Genomic DNA, 20,505 nt, shown 5'->3' on the forward strand with positions numbered 1-20,505 from the left:
TCTAACATCAGTGGTAGGGAAAATACTGGAAAAAATTCTGAGGGACAGGATTAATCTCCACTTGGAGAGACAGGAATTAATCAAGGATAGTCACCATGGCTTTGTCAGGGGGAGATCATGTCTAACAAATTTGATTGACTTTTTCAAGGAGGCGACTAGGTGAGTATATGAGGGTAAAGCAGTTGATGTAGTCTACATGGTCGATGCCGGGTGTTCCATCCGGTTTCATTCTTTAAGGCTTTTGATAAGGTCCTGCATGGGAGATTGGTCAAGAAGGTAAGAGCCCATGGGATTCAGGGCAATTTGGCAAATTGGATCCAACACTGGCTTAGCGGCAGGAGGCAGAGGGTGATGGTCGAGGGTTGTTTTAGTGATTGGAAGCCTGTGACCAATGGTGTAGCGCAGGGATCGGTGCTGGGACCCTTGCTGTTTGTAGTGTACATTAATGATTAGACGTGAATATAAGAGGTATGATCAGTAAGGTCGCAGATGACACGACAATTGGTGGTGTCGTAAATAGTGAGAAGCATAGTCATAGATCACAGGACGATATAGATGGGCTGGTAGGATGGGCGGAGCAGTGGCAAATGGAATTTAATCCTCAGAAGTGTGAGGTGATGCATTTTGGGAGGACTAACAAGGCAAGGGAATATACACTGGATGGTAGTACCCAAGGAAGTACAGAGGGTCAGAGGACCTTGGTGTACGTGTCCACAGATCACTCAAGGCAGCTGCACAGGTAGATAAGGTGGTTAGGAAGGCATAAGGGATACTTGCCTTTATTAGCCAAGGCACAGAATATAGCAGCAGGGAGGTTATGATGGAGCTGTATAAAACGCTAGTTAGGCCACAGCTGGAGTACTGTGTACAGTTCTGGTCGCCACACTATAGGAAGGGCGTGATTGCACTGGAGAGGGTGCAGAGGAGATTCACCAGGATGTTGCCTGGGCTGGAGCATTTCAGCTAGGAAGAGAGACTGGATAGGCAAGGGTTGTTTTCCTTAGAGCAGAGAAGGCTGAGGGGGTACCTGATTGAGATATACAAAATTATGAGGGGCATAGATAGGTTAGATAGGAAGAAACCTTTTCCCTTAGTGGAGGTGTCAATACCAGGGGGCATACATTTAAGGTAAGGGGCAGGAGGTTTGGAGGGGATTTGAGGAAAAAAAATTTCACTCAGAGGGTGGTTGGAATCTGGAACACACTGCCTGAAGGGGTGGTTGAGACAGGAACCCTCACAACATTTAAGAAGTATTTAGATGAGCACTTGAAACGCCTTAGCATACAAGGTGACAGGCCAAGTGCTGGAAAATGGGATTAGAATAGATAGGCGCTTTTTGGCCGGTACGAACACGGTGGGCCGATGGGCCTGTTTCTGTGCTGTATAACACTATGTCCCACAGACTAGTCAAGCAACAGCCTGACATAGTCATACTCACGGAATCATACCTTACAGACAATGTTCCAGATACCACCATCACCATCCCCGGGTATATCCTATCCCACTGGCAGGGCAGACCCAGCAGAGGTGGCGGTACAGTGGTATACAGACATAGAAACATAGAAAATAGGAGCATGAGTAGGCCCTTTGGGCCTGCTCCGCCATTCAAAAAAGATCATGGCTGATCGTTTAGTTCAGTACCCTGTTCCTGCTTTCTCCCCATATCCCTTGATCCCTTTGGCATTAAGAAATATATCTATCTCCTTCTTGAATATATTTAATGACTTGGCCTCCACTGCCTGCTGCAGTAGAGAATTCCACAGGTTCACCACCCTCATGGTGAAGAAATTTCTCCTCATCTCGGCTCCAAATGGCATATCCCGTACCCTGAGACTGAAACTCCTGGTTCTGGACTTTCTGGCCATCGGGAACATCCTGCATCTAGCCTGTCTTATCCTGTTAGAATTTTATAGCTTTCTATGAGATCCCCTCTCATTTTTCTAAACTCTAGTGAATACAGGCCTAGTCCACCCAATCTCTCCTCATACGTCAATCTTGCCATCTCAGGAATCAGCCTAGTAAATCTTCTTTGCACTCCCTCCATGGCAAGAACATCCTTCCTCAGATAAGGAGACCAAAACTGCACACAATACTCCAGACGTGGTCTCACCAAGGCCCTGTATAACTGCAGTAAGACATCCTTGCTCCTGTACTCATATCCTCTTGCAATGAAGGCCAACATACCATTTGCCTTCCTAACTGCTTGCTACACCTGAATGCTTGCTTTCAGCGACTGATGTACAAGGACACCCAAGTCTCGTTGCACCTCCCCCTTTCCCAATCTATCACCATTCAGATAATGATCTGCCTTTCTGTTTTTACAACCAAAGTGGATAAACTCACATTTATCCACGTTATACTGCATCTGCCATGCATTTGCCCACTCACCCAACTTATCCAAATCACATTGGAGCCTCTTTGCATCCTCCTCACAGCTCACATTCCCCCCCAGCTTTGTGTTGTCCACAAACTTGGAAATGTTACACTTAGTTTCCTCACGCAAGTTATTAATATATATTGTGAATATCTGGGGCCCAAGCACTGATCCCTATGGTGCCCCACTAGTCACTGCCTGTTACCTGGAAAAAGACCTGTTTATTCTTACTCTGTTTCCTGTCTGTCAACCAATTCTCAATCCATGCCAGTATATTACCCCCAATCCCAAGTGCTTTAATTTTGCACACTAACCACTTATGTGGGACCTTATCAAAAGCCTTCTGAAAATCGAAATACACCACATCCACTGGTTCTCCCTTATCTATTCTACTAGTTACATCCTCAAAAAACTCCAGTAGATTTGTTAAGCATGATTTCCCTTTTGTAAACTCATGCTGACTTTGTCCAATCCCGTTTATGCTTTTCAGGTGTCTGCTATCACATCCTTTATAATAGACTCCAGCATTCTCCCCACTACTGATGTAAGGCTAACTGGTCTGTAATTCCCTGTTGTTTCTCTACCTCCTTTTTTAAATCGTGGGGTTACATTTGCCCCCCTCCAATCTGTAGGAACTGCTCCTGAGTCAGTTGCCCTGGGAATCCTCAACATCGACTCCAGACCCACGAAGTGCCATGGCATCAGGTCAAATATGGGCAAGGAAACCTCCTGCTGATTACCACCTACCGCCCTCAGCTGATGAATCAATACTCCTCCATGTTGAACACCACTTGGAGGAAGCATTGAGGGTGGCCAAGGGCGCAGAATGCACTCTGGGTGGGGGACTTCAATGTCCATCACCAGGAGTGGCTCAGTAGCACCACCACTGACCGAGCTGGCTGAGTCCAAAAGGACATGGCTGTTAGTCTCGGTCTGCGGCAGGTGGTGAGGGAACCAACAAGAGAGAAAACATACTTGACCTTGTCCTCACCAATCTGCTTGCCGCAGATGCATCTGTCCATGACAGTATTGGCAGGAGTAACCACCGCCCAGTCCTTGTGGAGATGAAGTCCCGCCTTCACATTGAGGATATCCTCCATTGTGTTGTGTGGCACTACCACCATGCTAAATGGGATAGATTTCAAACAGATCTAGCAATGCAAAACCGGGCATCCATGAGGCACTGTGGGCCATCAGCAGCCACAGAATTGTACTCAACCACAATCTGTAACCTCATGGCCTGGCATATTCCCCAATCTACCTTTACCATCAAGCCGCGGGATCAACTTTGGTTCAATGAAGAGTGCAGGAGGGCATGCCAGGCGCAGCACCAGGCATACCTCAAAATGAGGTGTCAACCAGCTGAAGCTACAACACAGGACTACTTGCGTGCCAATCTGCGTAAGCAGCATGCGACAGACAGAGCCAAGCGATCCCATAACCAACGGACTAGATTTGAGCTCTGCAGTCCTGCCACATTTTTATGAATGGTGGTGGACAATTAAACAACTAACTGGAGGTGGCGGCTCCACAAATATCTCCATCCTCAAGGATGAGGGAGTCCAGCACATCAGTGTAAAAGATAAGGCTGAAACATTTGCAATAATGTTCAGTCAGGAGTGCCGAGTTGATGATCTATCTCGGCCTCCTCCCGAAGTCCCCAGCATCACAGATGCCAGACTTCAACCAATTCGAGTCACACCACGTGATTTCAAGAAACGACTGAAGGCACTGGATACTGCAAAGCAATGGGCCCTGACAATATTACAGCAACAGTACTGAAGACCTGTGCTGCAGAACTTGCCACGCCCCTAGCCAAGCTGTTCCGTTACATCTACAACGCTGGCATCTACCTGGCAATGTGGAAAATTACCCAGGTATGTCCTGTACACAAAAAGCAGGACAAAGGAACTTAGTGGGCAAGTGCCCATCATAATGGCAATTACATACAGCATTACTTGCCTGTACAAATATGCACTATGCTCCTCTTCCAACATACAACAAATATCTGTGGTGTGATAAAGGCTGGGGTAGGAATATAGAAAGGTGAGTGGGAAGGACTGAATGGCTTGTACTCACTAGTATGTTCTTTAAGTTTATTCTATGTTCTACTTTCAAGCCAGCTTACATTGGATTTATGCTGTAATTCATCGTTACTAATATCACAATTTTAACAAAATACGTGCAGACTTTTCAAAAACCACGGAAATAAATAATTTAAAATAGCCCAAGAATGGTGCATGGGGTTAGTGCGAAATGAGTTTCCAGCATTCATTTCTTGCTGTGCACAGAAGTGACTAGGAAAAGCTGTAGAACAGTTAGTTATAACATGGCTTAGCAGCTGTTCTATCACAAAAGAATATGCAACAAAATGACAAACAAATAAAGGAACACATTAATCACAAAATGTTTTATGAAACAAATGAAGCTAAAATGAATTTTGAATATAAAAGTATTGCTTGCTCCATTTAGATTAGGGTGCTCGGCTCATTGAAGACACATGGTTAAATTAACAAAAAAAACCAAGAAATTAAAAAGTTATTTCGAATGAAGTACAAGACCACAGTTGCAATGGGAAGAAAAGCATGATATTTTGGTACCTTGATTTCAAATTTCCACGGCAACAATAGAGCAAAGATTTGATGTCGTCATTCCTTAGACCTTCTTTGCCTAAACCAGATTCCCTAGTGGCACAACTTTATTATTGAATTTTACACAATTTCAGTTTTGCTGAAAACAGAGACATTTTGTAAAAGCTTTACGTCTTGCACTCATCAGGACGAATCACAAGAATACCAATGTAAGGAAAAGAAACAAATTTATACAGTATAAGAGAGTGCTGATTGGTTGGCAAGTGAACTCTGATTGGTAGAGGTGTTGCCATGGAGAATGCACCAGTTTATGGTGACTGACAGTTAAATGCCAAGCTTTGCTTGAAATTTAAACTAGGCAGCTTGGCTCTGATTGGTCAAGGCATTGCCCTGAGGACTGAACCAGCAAATGGCTCAACATTAGATGTGATTCTGCGATTGGACAATATTTGCTAAATAATCCTCAGTGTGCTAAGAATTATGCTGACAACCAACTTAAGATTGTCAGTCGGGCTCACAGTGTGGCGCATTTGGACGTACTGGAAACTATTAATACACAGGGCCCTGTTCTTTACAGACAGAAATAACATGTACACACATGCGCCTGTTCCAGCTAAACAAAATAAGTGACAGCCATTCGCTTGTTCATTCCTCTGGGCAACGCCTTGACCAGAGTCAAGCTGCCTGGTTTAAATTTCAAACAAGGCTTGGCAGTTAACTGTCAGTCAACATAAACTGGGACATTCTCCATGGCAACACCTCGACCAGAGTCATTTGGAAACCAATCAGCACTCTCTTCTCATACAGTATAAATTTGTTTCTTTCCCTTACTTTGGTATTCTTACGAATTGTCCTGATGAGTGCAAGAAAAGCTTTGAGAAAATGTCTCTGTTTTCAGCAATACTTAAGTTCTGTACTACCAAACGATAATTTTAGTTATTATAAATACTGCTATCCAGCAGTTTGCCCCAATGGCAATTTAGCCCACATAATAAATAATTTTCTAAATATTATTATCTGCTTGGTCAAAGTCAAAAATATAAAAGACTTTCCAATGACCCTATATCAAATACAACACTAGGAGTTTACAGCACAGAAGGTGGCCATTACCTGCCATGTCTGCGTTAGGTTTTGCTCAAGTAATCTAAAATTAGCTTCCATTATTTATTAAATTTTATATTGAACTATTTTGTGCCTGCCAGTCAATCTAGGAATGATGCTATACCTACAATGCTACATCATGTTTCAACAAAGCTAATTTTTTTCTTTTTAATAAGTGTCAAAACAAGAACCAATTAGTGGTAACTCTAAGGCACTGACTCACAATTTGTCTCTGATGGCTCTGGAGCACAAAAACAAAATACACTAAGGTACCAACAGGCAATAAATTTCCTGGAGCTCTGACTTCAACACTGATTATTAATTCTGCATACAAGGAGCTAAGCACCAGGCAACAACTTTGTCTGAGAGAGGTGTCCAGAGGGATAAGAAGCAGCCTTTGAAGCTCTGTCATTGGCATTCTATGCTGACTTTTTAGGTAAATACTAAATGTTGAGATACATCTGCTACAGTTCTTGCATTCCAAATAAAAACAGAGGTGAATACTTCAGCACGGCCAATCCTTATAGTATTACACCTGCTGATTTTGATGGTAACTGTCAACTTGGTCACATGATACAAATAGCTTCTGGTACAACGTAAGCTCTCCTTAAATAGTGGTTTACATGACTTAAACTATATAGAGTCCATTGACAGCCTACCAAACAAATCCACCATATTCTATTAATAAGTAAATACAACCTTCATAGAATACCAAAGTTTCCAGTGACAAATAGAACTGAGCTTTCCTGTGGATTCCTACAACATTAGATTTTCCAACAATCTTTAGTGTTGTTTTGCATCCAAGATACACGTGGATGTTCCATTTGGAATAGATGTGGATGACCAACATTCATCATTCTTAGAACTACCAACTTGGTCACTTAAATTCTTCAGTCAATTTAAATTTTGACCAGTTATTTGAGATACATTCCATAGAATTCAAATCCAAACCATCTTACAAATGAAAACGAGCACTCAAACAAGACATCCAGCAGAAACAGTTGTGCTGTGAGCAATGCAGCATCCAGCTATTTGGAATATGTGGTGCAGAGCTGCAATAACTACTTTTAAAAAAATCAGGTTGCTCAAGAGAGAAATGTCAAAATTGTGCCACAAAAGGAAATAATGAAGGCATTTAAAAAAAATTCTTACAGGTCTATAGGTAGAGAATGGGCTATTATCCTGTCACTACCTTTGGTGGCTGGATTTAAATTTTGCTCTGATAGATGGTCTGAGAGTCTGCTCTTTGGGACCTATTAACAGTCCAAAGTAAAAGGAGCAGGCAGCCTCAGTTCAGAAACAATTCAAAGCAATTCACACTTGGCATTGAAAAGGATAAAATTCACATTTGAAGTTGAAAGATTAAAACAGCAATGCTATGCTGTCCATCAACAGACGAAGTACAGTCATTTTAATCTATGTAGAATTTAGACCAGATTAAAGAAATATATAAATTAGGATATAGAAAACGGTTCCTTTTATATTCAAAAATTGAACAATGTAAGCTAAAAGAGCAAGCAACTTTTCACAGAATTAAACAAATGTAAAGACAATAAATTCTGACTTTTTGAAATTATGTAAATGGGAACCTGATTCCCCAACATATAAATATGTTGAAAGGGATTTCAAATGCAAGGCACAGCACTTTCTCTCTGCAGGAAAAAAATCCAGGGGCAATGCAGTGTTTTCTTACCAAGCATAAAACTGAAGAGGCTGAATTTATTGGTGAATGTGACACCCTTATTCAAGAAAGGGTGTAAGGACAGTCCTAGCAACTATAGGCAGTTAGTTGGTGGGTAAGGTTATAGAAACAATAATCAGGGAAAACTTCAGCATATACTTGGAGAGGTTCGAGTTGGGATAGCCAGCACGGATCTGTGGAGGGCAAATCATGCTTGACTAATCTAATTGAATTTTTTGATGAAGTAACAGAGAAGGTTGAAGAAGGGAATGCAGTGGATGTTGTCTATATGGATTTTAAGAAAGCATTTGATAAGGTGCCATATAAAAGGTTGGTTAACAAAATTGAGACTGTTGGAATAAGAGGGTCAGCGTCCAAACAGATAAAAACAAATTGGCTTACAGACAGAAAACAGCTGTAGTAAATGGTTGCTTTTCAGACTGGAAGATGGTAGACAGTGGTGTTCCCCAAGGGTAAGTGCTGGGACCACTGCTTTTTTTGTTAAATTTAAATGACTTGGATCTTGGAACACAGAGTAGAATCTCAAAATCTGTCGATGACACCAAACTTGCAGATGTGGCAAACAGTGAGGATGATATGAACCACCTTTAACAGGACATAGATAGGCTAGCAAAATGGGCAGAGAGGTAGCAGATGGAATTTAATAGAGACAAGTGTGAGGTGATGCATTTTGGCAAAAGGAATAGGGAGAGGCAATCTATACTTAAAGGCACAGTTCTAAAGAGTGTGCAGGGACAGAGGCATCTGGCGGGGTGCAGGTGGATCAATCTTTGAAGTGGTAGGACATATTGAGAGAGTGGTTAGTAAAGCATATGGGATCTTGGGCTTCATAAACAGAGACATTGGGTACAAAAGCAGGGAAGTTATGCTGAACCTTTATAAAGATCTGGTTGGACCCCAACTGGAGTACTGCATCCAGTTCTGGTCACCACGCTTCAGGAAGGATGCACAGGCCCTTGACAGGGTGCAGAGGAGATTTATCAGGATGGTTGATTTTAGTTACAAGATTAATTTGAAAAAACTGGGGTTGTTCTCCTTAGAACAAAGGAGATTGAGGGGAGATAATCCATTCTCCAACCTAAACAACCTGCTTGAATCCCTCCAATCAGACTTCTGCCACTGCTACAGCAACAAAATGGTCTAACCAAAATCAAACATTTTCTTTAACTGACACATTAAGCCCACCTCAACTTCAGCTATGTCAAAAACTGAAGAACACACCATTCTTCAATGTCACTCCTCTGTTGTCCTGCTCAGTGAGACTGCACTCATCCCTATCTAATTATAGTCAGGGCAACTTCAGCAATGGCTTCTCTTCCCACATTTGTGCTGTTGCCTCAAGAACCTAAACCTGGGCCCTCTCCTCTTTCTCATCTACACGCAGCTCTTCGGCAGCATAATCAGATGACAAGGTTAACATCCACATGTACGCTGATGGCACCCTGCAAACTTCTCGCAAACCCTCCACTACCTCTGTTGATCAAGTAGTCCGGCAACATTCAGTCTTGGATGAGCCACAGGTTCCTTCAATTACACAGGGGAAGACTGAAGCAATAACTTTCATACACTTGCCATTGATTCCATCCTTTTCCCTGGCCACTGACTCAGAACAAAGCAAACTGTTTGCAAACTTGGCACCTTCAATAACCCAACCCCATATATTCTCCACCACAGAAACCACTTACTTCCACCTCTAACATTGCCAATTTCTGTCTGTATTTCAGCCCATCTGCTGTTAAATCCCTTATCGATACCTTTAATCACTCCCAGCCTCAACTATTCCAATAATCACCTGGTGGTCTCCCATCCACTGCTGTTCATAAATTTTCACTTCTCCAAACCTCTGTTTCCTGTATCCCATTTCTCACCAAGTTCCTTTCACCCATCACTTTTGCCGTGGCTGATGTACACTGGCTTCCTGATTCCCAATGCTTCCAATTTAAAATTACTACTCTAGCATTTAGATTCCCTTTGTGACCTTACCCCGCTCCCTGTTTCTACAACCACCTCTATCCCTTCGATCCTTCCCAAAGTCTCAATTTTTGTTTCAGGCATCTTGGGCACCTCTCCCTTTATGCTAAGTATGATTCCAGTCAGAAGAGAATTTTTCTCTTGATTCCCATTGACTTCAATTTTACTTGGGCTCCTTGATGCAATACTCAGTCAAACGCTGCCTTGATGTGATCCAGAACTAGCTGCGCCCCTCGCCAAGCTGTTTGAATACAGCTGCAACACTGCTGTTTACCTGACAAAGTGGAAAATTGCCTAGGTATGTCCTGTTCACAAACATCAGGACAAATTCAATCTGGCTAATAATCGCCACATTGGTCTACTCTCAATCATCAGTACAGTGATGGAAGGAATTGTCGACAAGCGGCACTTACACAGTAATAATCTGCTCACTGATGCTCAGTTTGGGTTCTGCTAGGACCAGTTGGCTCCAGACCTCATTACAGCCTTGGTCCAAACATGGAGCTGAATTCCAGACGAGATGAGAGTAACTGTCCTTGACATCAAGGCAGCACTTGACCAAGTATTGCATCAGTGACAACATCCGAAAACAGCATCAGTTACCACATGTATGCTGATCACTCCTCATTCTACCTCGCCCCTACTTCTCTCTGCTCCCTCCTAAACTGTCAGACTGTTTGTCCAACATTCAGTAACAGATGAGCAGAAATTTCCTCCAACTAAATAATGGGTAAACAGAACTTATTGTCTTCAGTTCCCACCACAAAACACTTTTCTCTAGATACTGATTCCATCCTTCTCCCTGGCAACTATCTGACATTGAACCAGACTGGCATCCTATCTGATTCCGCGATGAGTTTCCGACACCATATCCTCCCCATTACCAAGAATGCCTACTTCCACCTCCATAACGTTGTTCACCTCCACTTGTTTCAGCTTATCTACTGCTGAAAGACTCATCCATGCCTTTGCGAGTTCGAGGCTTGATTATTCCAATGTCCTTCCAGTTCCATAAACTTCAGCACAGCCAAAACCCTGCTGCCGGTTCACCCATCACCCCTGTACTTCTGGCCTGGTAATGCCTCACTTTTAAAATTTTGATCCTCGTTTTCAAATCATGGCCTCATCTCTCCCTATCTCTGTAACTTCCTCCAGCCCTACAACCCTCTGAGAGTTCTGCAATCCTCTAATTCTGGCATCTTGGGCAACCCCAATTTCTATCGCTCCACCAATAGCAACAATGTCTGGGTTTTAGGCCCTCTCCTTCTTTATGGCTTTCTTTAAAATCGACCTCTGACCAAATTTTTGGTCATTTGTCCCAATATCTTTCATGGCACAGTGTCAAACTACATTAAAGGTGTTATATAAATGCAAATTGTTGCTATTGGAAACAAAATCAATAACAACTTTGAAAAGGGAATTGGATAAAACCTGGAAGTAGAAAAATCTGCAGGGTTATGAGGAAACAGCAGATGAGTGGGGCTAATTGGGTAGGTTGTTTCAAAGAGCCATCAGAGGCATGCTGGCCTCCTTCCATACAATATCATTCTACGAAATGGTTTGTGAATAATCAAACAGAATTGTGGATACTGTAATTTAAACTACTCTGAATCAGGAAGGTAATAAAAGAACTTCAGTTGTCTCTAAGAATTGAAGTAATACATCTAAATTTTGAATTTGATCAGTTTTGGGCACAAAACACTCAATAATTGATTAAACAGCATCTTCACAAACTTCCCCAATGTACAAATTAACATTGTACTTCAATAAACATAGACCACTGCATAAACATTCAATTTGAAGAATTATGTCAATGTAGGAGTCCTCAACATAATTAAAAGGTACACACTCAAAGTCTATGAATTAACAGCATTTCGTCTGTTCTTTGCCAACTGTTTTTTCTTGTATTAGGAAGGCAAATGGCATGTTGGCCTTTATTGCAAGGGGATTGAAGTACAGGAATAAAGAAATCTTACTAAAATTGTACAGGGTTTTGGTGAGGTTGTACCTGGAATACTGTGTGCAGTTTTGGTCTCCACATTTAAGAAAGGATATACTTGCATTGGAGGCAGTGCAGCAAAGATTTATTAAATTGGTCCCTGGGATGAGGGGGTTGTCCTATGATGAGAGGCTGAGTAAATTGGGCCTATATTCACAGGCGTTTAGAAGAATGAGAGGCGTTCTAATTGAGACATATAGGATTCTGAAAGAGCTTGATAGGGTGGAAGCTGAGAGACTGTTTCTGCTGGTTGGGGAATCGAGAACGTGAGGGCACAGTCTCAGGATAAGGGGCTGATCATTCAGGATTAGGATAAGAAGAAATTACTACACTCAAAGGGTTGTGAATCTTTGGAATTCTCTACCCCAGAGGGTTGCAGAAGCTCCATCATTGAATACATTTATGGCTGGGATAGACAGATTTTTGGTCTCACAGGGAATCAAGGGATGTGGGGAGTGGGCAGGAAAGTGGACTTACAACCCAAGATCAGCCATGATCGTATTGAATGGCAGAGCAGGCTCGATGGGCCATATGGTCTACTTCTGCTCCTATTTCAAGTGTTCTTGTATTCCAATCCATTTTTGCATATAAATATCCAAGCATCTCAAGTTTAAAAATGACTACTCAATTTTTCATGGTGAAGCAGAGTTTGTTTTAGCCAATGATGGAAGTTAAAATCTTCTCCAGGAAGTCAAGACCACATGTAGCCTTCAGGTGAAGCAGGGAGGAAGAATGAAGTATATCTGAACCAGGGCACACAGATGTAGGTCAGTCCTCAGCACTTCCACCAAGGTGAGGTGGAGTGCACTATTAACGTGACATGTTTACATAGGCAGTTTCATTATAAATGCTAGTGGATATTTATGAAGGAAAATATTGACAAAATGAGCTCGGGGACAAGATATTTTACATATTACTAGACATGACATGAAAATGAACATCTGATAGCTGGTTTCAGGTTTGGTGAAATTCAAGATTCAGAAAGAAAAATTCTCATTTAAGCAAATCTGTAACTACTTACCTAGCTCCATCCTGCGAGATGTGGGTAATTCTTTTGTAACCATGGTGAAGTAGTTGAAAAGGCCCTTGTAAGCCAGCAGCAAGCTTGAACAGAGATTGTAGTGGAAATTGTAAGCATGTTGCATGCAGCTTTCTGGCACCACATAATTGCTTCCCTGAAAATACAACAAGTTTGGTGGAAATTAATTGTGCGCACTCTAATCATGCAAGTGGGAGATAAAGAATGTAAGGTCCACATGTAAGACTGCAAAATAGTGAATTTTAGCACAATGTATAGCTATGGTCAAAGTGATCTGAATGCACAAGATAACTTCCACCCCTAAAATCCATACAACAAAAAATGGATAAGTTGAAGGCCAACACTGAAAAACTTCTACCTGCACAACTTCTCACCTTGGTGTTAGTTGACATGCACAAATACATTTTCTTAATTCCTTCCCTTTTCGACCAGCACATTCCTTTGCACTTTTGATCTCCTCGAACACTGATATTTCAAATGGCAGATTTCTCTCCCATTTTCAGTCTTAGTCTTTCTCCCAGTTACTTGGCATCTGTTCCGATGATGCCACCTTCTGACTTATTTTTCTCTCAGCTGAAGATTTCCCTCTGACGTGGTAGACAAGACCCTTGACTGGTTCCTTCCCCCTCATCCTCTGTCGCAAACATGAAATATGCCCTATTACCCTCCACATTAAACAGTGTCAGCGATCTCTAATGTGATTCCACCAAATAAATCTTCCTCTCCCACACTGCTTTCTCAACAGACCATTCCCTCTACGGGCCCCTAGTTTACTCTTACACATGTCTACCCCATACCCAGCACTTTTCTGTGCAAACTCTAAAGATGCAAAATTTGTTCATTCACAACCTACGACAGCATTGTCCATGTCTTCTTCTTTTGGGCCTCCTTATCTCGAGAGACAATGGATACGCGCCTGGAGGTGGTCAGTGGTTTGTGAAGCAGCGCCTGGAGTGGCTATAAAGGCCAATTCTGGAGTGACAGGCTCTTCCACAGGTGCTGCAGAGAAATTTGTTTGTTGGGGCTGTTGCACAGTTGGCTCTCCCCTTGCGCCTCTGTCTTTTTTCCTGCCAACTACTAAGTCTCTTCGACTCGCCACAATTTAGCCCTGTCTTTATGGCTGCCCGCCAGCTCTGGCGAATGCTGGCAACTGACTCCCACGACTTGTGATCAATGTCACACGATTTCATGTCGCGTTTGCAGACGTCTTTATAACGGAGACATGGACGGCCGGTGGGTCTGATACCAGTGGCGAGCTCGCTGTACAATGTGTCTTTGGGGATCCTGCCATCTTCCATGCGGCTCACATGGCCAAGCCATCTCAAGCGCCGCTGACTCAGTAGTGTGTATAAGCTGGGGATGTTGGCCGCTTCAAGGACTTCTGTGTTGGAGATATAGTCCTGCCACCTGATGCCAAGTATTCTCCGAAGGCAGCGAAGATGGAATGAATTGAGACGTCGCTCTTGGCTGGCATACGTTGTCCAGGCCTCGCTGCCGTAGAGCAAGGTACTGAGGACACAGGCCTGATACACTCGGACTTTTGTGTTCCGTGTCAGTGCGCCATTTTCCCACACTCTCTTGGCCAGTCTGAACATAGCAGTGGAAGCCTTATTTATGCGCTTGTTGATTTCTGCATCTAGAGACAGGTTACTGGTGATAGTTGAGCCTAGGTAGGTGAACTCTTGAACCACTTCCAGAGCGTGGTCGCCAATATTGATGGATGGAGCATTTCTGACATCCTGCCCCATGATGTTCGTTTTCTTGAGGCTGATGGTTAGGCCAAATTCATTGCAGGCAGACGCAAACCTGTCGATGAGACTCTGCAGGCATTCTTCAGTGTGAGATGTTAAAGCAGCATCGTCAGCAAAGAGGAGTTCTCTGATGAGGACTTTCCGTACTTTGGACTTCGCTCTTAGACGGGCAAGGTTGAACAACCTGCCCCCTGATCTTGTGTGGAGGAAAATTCCTTCTTCAGAGGATTTGAACGCATGTGAAAGCAGCAGGGAGAAGAAAATCCCAAAAAGTGTGGGTGCGAGAACACAGCCCTGTTTCACACCACTCAGGATAGGAAAGGGCTCTGATGAGGAGCCACCATGTTGAATTGTGCCTTTCATATTGTCATGGAATGAGGTGATGATACTTAGTAGCTTTGGTGGACATCCGATCTTTTCTAGTAGTCTGAAGAGACCACGTCTGCTGACGAGGTCAAAGGCTTTGGTGAGATCAATGAAAGCAATGTAGAGGGGCATCTGTTGTTCACGGCATTTCTCCTGTATCTGACGAAGGGAGAACAGCATGTCAATAGTCGATCTCTCTGCACGAAAGCCACACTGTGCCTCAGGGTAGACGCGCTCGGCCAGCTTCTGGAGCCTGTTCAGAGCGACTCGAGCAAAGACTTTCCCCACTATGCTGAGCAGGGAGATTCCACGGTAGTTGTTGCAGTCACCGCGGTCACCTTTGTTTTTATAGAGGGTGATGATGTTGGCATCGCGCATGTCCTGGGGTACTGCTCCCTCGTCCCAGCACAGGCATAGCAGTTCATGTAGTGCTGAGAGTATAGCAGGCTTGGCACTCTTGATTATTTCAGGGGTAATGCTGTCCTTCCCAGGGGCTTTTCCGCTGGCTAGGGAATCAATGGCATCACTGAGTTCCGATTTGGTTGGCTGTATGTCCAGCTCATCCATGACTGGTAGAGGCTGGGCTGCATTGAGGGCAGTCTCAGTGACAGCATTCTCCCTGGAGTACAGTTCTAGGTAGTGCTCAACCCAGCAGTCCATCTGTTTGCGTTGGTCAGTGATTATTGTCCATGTAGGACAGAAATTTACACATACTTCCTCCAAGTATACTGTATCTGTGGTTCACCATGCTCTTTCCTCCACACTTATTAGGTGATCACTTCGCTGAATATCTCTATTGTGTCCTTGACCCAGAGCACCCAGTTGAGTTCCACCTTAATTCTCTATTCTGCTCTCATTCTGATCCGTCTTTGGCCTTCTGCATTTTTCAATAAACCTCAACACAAGTTTGAGAAACAGGTGGGTATGGGGGTGTGGTTGTCTGTGTGTGTTTTCCCTTTGGTACGACTGAGGTGGGAGGAGTGCACTGTTAATTCAGTCCCACTTCTCCACGGGTCACGGCACAGTGGCACAGTGGTTAGCACCGCAGCCTCACAGCTCCAGCAACCCGGGTTCGATTCTAGGTACTGCCTGTGCAGAGTTTGCAAGTTCTCCCTGTGTCTGCGTGGGTTTCCGCCGGGTGCTCCGGTCCAAAGGACTTGCAGGTTGATAGGTAAATTGGCCATTGTAAATTGCCCCTAGTGTCAGTAGGTGGTAGGAGAATGGTGGGGATGTGGTAGAAAATATGGGGGTAGTGTAGGGTTAGTATAAATGGGTGGTTGTTGGTTGGCACAGACTCGGTGGGCCGAAGGGCCTGTTTCAGTGCTGTATCTCTAAATAAATAAATATCAATAGATTTTCCCACCTACTGGAAAACAGACAATGACATACTCTATTTGTCCCCCAGAATAAAGCATGCCCACCACATTTCTTTAATCAATAACATTAACTATTTATTATAAAAACAAGTCTTAACCAATAATGAGATAACTCTATATACGAAAAGCTCATTTCCCTAGCCCTCATGCACACACACATACTTAAAAAAAAACGGTTATCCAGGAAAAAAGGATTTTTTGATTTGCAGCTGTTTCACAGGAATGAAAGGAATAATAAAATAACTTAGGCTGTCATGTTCTGGTAGGAAGCTCTTCTGTTTGGTGAGGTGTCCCAGAGTCAAATAGTCAGATGTCACTCAAAGTCTCTCCAGGCGAGGTTGATGAACAGTCTGTGCTGAACAGGCGTTCAAGACTATTCAACTGCAGAAGGCTTCACATAGGTCTTTCATCAGGGGTGTAGCAATAGGTCTTTTTAGGTTTTACAGCAACAGCCTAGAAGATTTCAGGATTTCTTAAAACACAGGAGGCAAAAGGAATCACACGCTGCAGGGATTCTTCAGAGACAGGAGGCAATAGGATCTGCCACCTTTGAAATATAGAGTTTCTTCTCAAGAGATGCAGGATTCCTTTCCAGAGAGACGTAACACTTTTTTCTGGGTCTTCCTCTCTGATCTCCAGGCAGGTCAAAACCAAATGTCAAATGGCTGTTCTTTGTCCAACTCACTGGCTTTTCAAAAGGTCCAAAGTCAAAGCAAAAACCTTCCTGAGCAAGTCACACGTCCAGACATGAAGTCTCCTTTGTCATTCAAAGTGTTGCTCTGAGGTCGTCAAACCCCTTGCTGGTGTCCTTGAAAATGTCTGCTTTCCTGTCCTTGTCTCTAAGTTCAGCTTCCTTTCAAAACATCTGAAAATTTCAGCTATTTGCAGGTGCCAACGTCCACTGAAAAATCCTTTTTCAGTTTTTTAAAAACACACAGAATTCGAAGTTTTTAAAATAAAAACCTTGTATTACCTCCCCTTCCTTTAGTTCTGTTCCTTTTAAAATGTTCACATGTAATTTCTTCCAGTCATGATGAAGGATCTATATCTGAACATAAACGTAACTGCTCAAAGTGAGGATTCCCAGTAAGTTATGTGGATGGAAACAGGTCATTAGTAACATTAGTGGAAAATGTGAAGCCATACACTTCAGAGCCCAGGAGGACAAGTGGAATATTTTCTTAACGGTGAAAGACTAGAAGCTGTGGAGGTGAAAGATGATTTAGGCGTTCGTGTACACAAATCACTAAAAAGCTAATGCATAGATACAGAAAGAAATCAAAAAGGCTAATGGAATGTTGTCTTTCATCACAAGGTGACTGGAATTCAAAAGTGAGCAAGTGATGCTTCAGTTGCCTTGGATTCAGTTTTAGGCACTGAACCTCTGGATAAAACAAAAACAAGAAATGCTGGAATCACTCAGCAGGTCTGGCAGCATCTGTGGAAAGAGAAGCAGAGTTAACGTTTCGGGTCAGTGACCCTTCTTCGGAACCTCTGGATATATTGGCTTTGGGAGCGGATCAGTGCAGATTTACCAAAATGATACCAGAAACTTGAAGGACTAAATTATGAGGAGAGGTTGCATAAACATGGATTTTATTCCCTTGAGTTATGAACCAACTTAAGTGTTTAAAATGATTAAAGGAGTTGATGGGATAGATAGAAACAAATTATTTTCTCTGGTGGGGAAAACCCAGAACAAAGAAGCATAATTTTAAAATCTCAGCCAGGCATTTAGAAATGAAACGAGGAAGGACTTTGTCTCACAATTGGCAGTGGAAATCTGGAACAAACTCTCCCTTAAAAGGCTGCTGGGTTGAGCAAGATTTTCAAGATTAAAGTTGACAGATTTTTGTTAGGCAATGGAATCAAGGGATAGGGAGCAAAGGCAGGAAAAGAAGTACAATCAGGCATGATCTAATTAATGGTATAATTGGCTCAAATAGATAAATGGCCAACTCCTGTTCTTAGCTTCTGAGATTCTCTCCAAAGATGCTGAATTATCTGGCCTGTTATTCCAGCATTTTCTTTTCCTGTTATTCCAGCACTTTATGTTTTTGTTTCAGTTTGAGTCCTAGCTCCTGATTTTAAATCTCCTCCCCTTGTATATCATCATGTAAATTATCTCCAATATTAAATCGGCAATAGAAGCATGGAGAAAAAGTTGACAAATACATCAGTGCTGGAGGAATATCTGACTGCAATAGTGGATAGGAATGTCCTGGTATTGGGATAGTGGGTTCAGAGCATGAAAACTGGCATGGACCAGTTGGGCAGAATCACTGATTTCTGTGCTGTACTTTCTATGTAAAGAAAGGAAACTGACCAATGTGGGAACTAACCAGGAATGAAAAGCTAAAAAGAAATAACTCAGAAGACCCACACTCCACTTTTAGTTCCAAAATGGGGCATAATTTCTAGTTTACATAAATATAATATATAGCAAAAGTTATCATGCAATTGAAGCATGTGGGGAATGCTAGAAAATAAAACAAGTTCTGTTTTGCTATTAACTGAAGACTACATTTTCAACTGAATGGTTGAACTATTTAGCAGTAAACATGGTGCATTTTAGCTCGGGAGGGTAGGGGTAAAGAGAAAACAGAAAGAACACATCTCAACTTTTCTCATAACTTCAAATGAATTGGATTATATCGTCTTACATCAGGCGACAGCTGTTTTGTATAGTTACTGCCAAAAACCACACTCTCAAGTGAAGGAATGGCATAATCCTTGCTTTGGGCTGGGGCATTCCTGTTTAGCCAAGTGTTCTTCATTGGACGAGGAAAGCTAAATAGGAAACAAAATCAAATTCAGTATCAGCATAAATTATTGAAAAAACATATGAGCGGCAAATCAAAAACATATGAGTCCAAATGCAGACCACCAAGGTGTAAAAGAGAAATCAATACAGAGGAGTAGATTTTGTTTTTGTAATCCCAGAACAGCCATATCATAAGTTAGGTTGACTGCAAGGCTCACTCTACAGTGTACAATATATCTTGACTCAAACTTTAGTTTTAATACTTGATGATATTTTTAGTATCCCAGATATTCTTGAGGCCTCTGATTCAGAATGTCAGTTAAGTGCCAAATTATACCCAGTTTTATACTGTACCCTGAACTAAACTGAATAAACTAATGTTACTAATGACCTGTAGAACCAAGACAGATGAGGCACAAACTGTTTTGGTGCAGGATCGATCTGAACCCAGATCACAGACAAAAAAGGCTATATTCCAAACAATTTTTAATGCGGGAGAAGTAGCTGTGAGGGCAGGCCATAAAGTGCGGCAGAAGCAGCTGTGAGGACAAGCCTCTATGATGCAGGGACGAATCTGAAAAAAAAATTCTAAATATAAAAAGTGACGTCAGAGGAGTTGAGGAACGACAGCTAAGTGATTAATTGATTTTATTACCAAGTCAAGCGTATAATTTATGAAATAATTAAGTTTAGTGCTTAATTAGTCACATCTAGGGGATAAAATCAAAATAAACTAGAGGATCCTAATATTGACGGGTTCTGAATTTTCATTAAATAAAATCTGTCATACATAAATAAGAGTCAATAAAATAAAGGAGCTAACAAAAATAAGGATAACAGGTTAAAATAGCAGGAGCTGGAGCAGTTTAAAAAAGAGACCCGAATTTTAATTAGATGCTTAAATAAATAAGTTATATAGGAATGGCATGGCAGCAGGTGTGTCTCAATTGCTGCATGTGGGAATTTGCGGATTGCGATCCCAGATAAACACATCTGCAACATAAGACCTGATTGGGCATAGTCAACATGGATTTATGAATAGGAAATCATGTTTGACGAACCTGTTGGGAGTTTTTTGAGGATGTTACTAACAGAATTGATAAAGGGAAGTCGGTGGACGTGGTATACTTGGTTTTCCAGAAGGCTTTTGATAAAGTCCCTCACAGGAGGTTGCTTAGCAAAATTAAAGCACAAGGAGGTAATATACTGGCATGGATTAAGGATTGGTTAACAGGCAGAAAGCAGAGAGTAGGAATAAAAGGGTCATTCTCGCGTTGGCAGGCTGTGACTAGTGGGGTACCGCAGGCCCCAGCTGTTCACAATATATATCAATGATTTGGATGTGGGGACCAAATGTAATATTTCCAAGTTCACAGATGACACAAAACCAGGTGGGAACGTGTGTTGTGAGGAAGATGCAAAGTGGCTTCAAGGGGATTTGGACAGACTTAGCGAGTGGGCAAGAACGTGG

The 20,505-nt window shown here is 42.4% G+C and overlaps 1 protein-coding gene across 8 annotated transcripts in view; it reads right to left on the reverse strand.

Moving 5' to 3' along the window:
- Positions 1–20,505, reverse strand: part of fam135a (family with sequence similarity 135 member A) — a 319,597-nt gene that overhangs the window by 136,249 nt on the left and 162,843 nt on the right. For all 8 annotated transcript variants that reach the window (XR_010970367.1, XM_068020133.1, XM_068020127.1 and 5 more), the window contains 2 exons: positions 18,934–19,060; positions 12,760–12,913 (listed from right to left, as the gene is read on the reverse strand). Coding sequence is in view for 7 of the 8 variants with exons in the window: in XM_068020133.1 (XP_067876234.1) it covers positions 12,760–12,913; positions 18,934–19,060 (281 nt within the window). In the remaining variant the exon portion in view is untranslated. The remainder of the gene's footprint in view (positions 1–12,759; positions 12,914–18,933; positions 19,061–20,505) is intronic.

This window comes from Heterodontus francisci, chromosome 3 (genome assembly GCF_036365525.1).
Source record: "Heterodontus francisci isolate sHetFra1 chromosome 3, sHetFra1.hap1, whole genome shotgun sequence".
NCBI lineage: Eukaryota > Metazoa > Chordata > Chondrichthyes > Heterodontiformes > Heterodontidae > Heterodontus > Heterodontus francisci.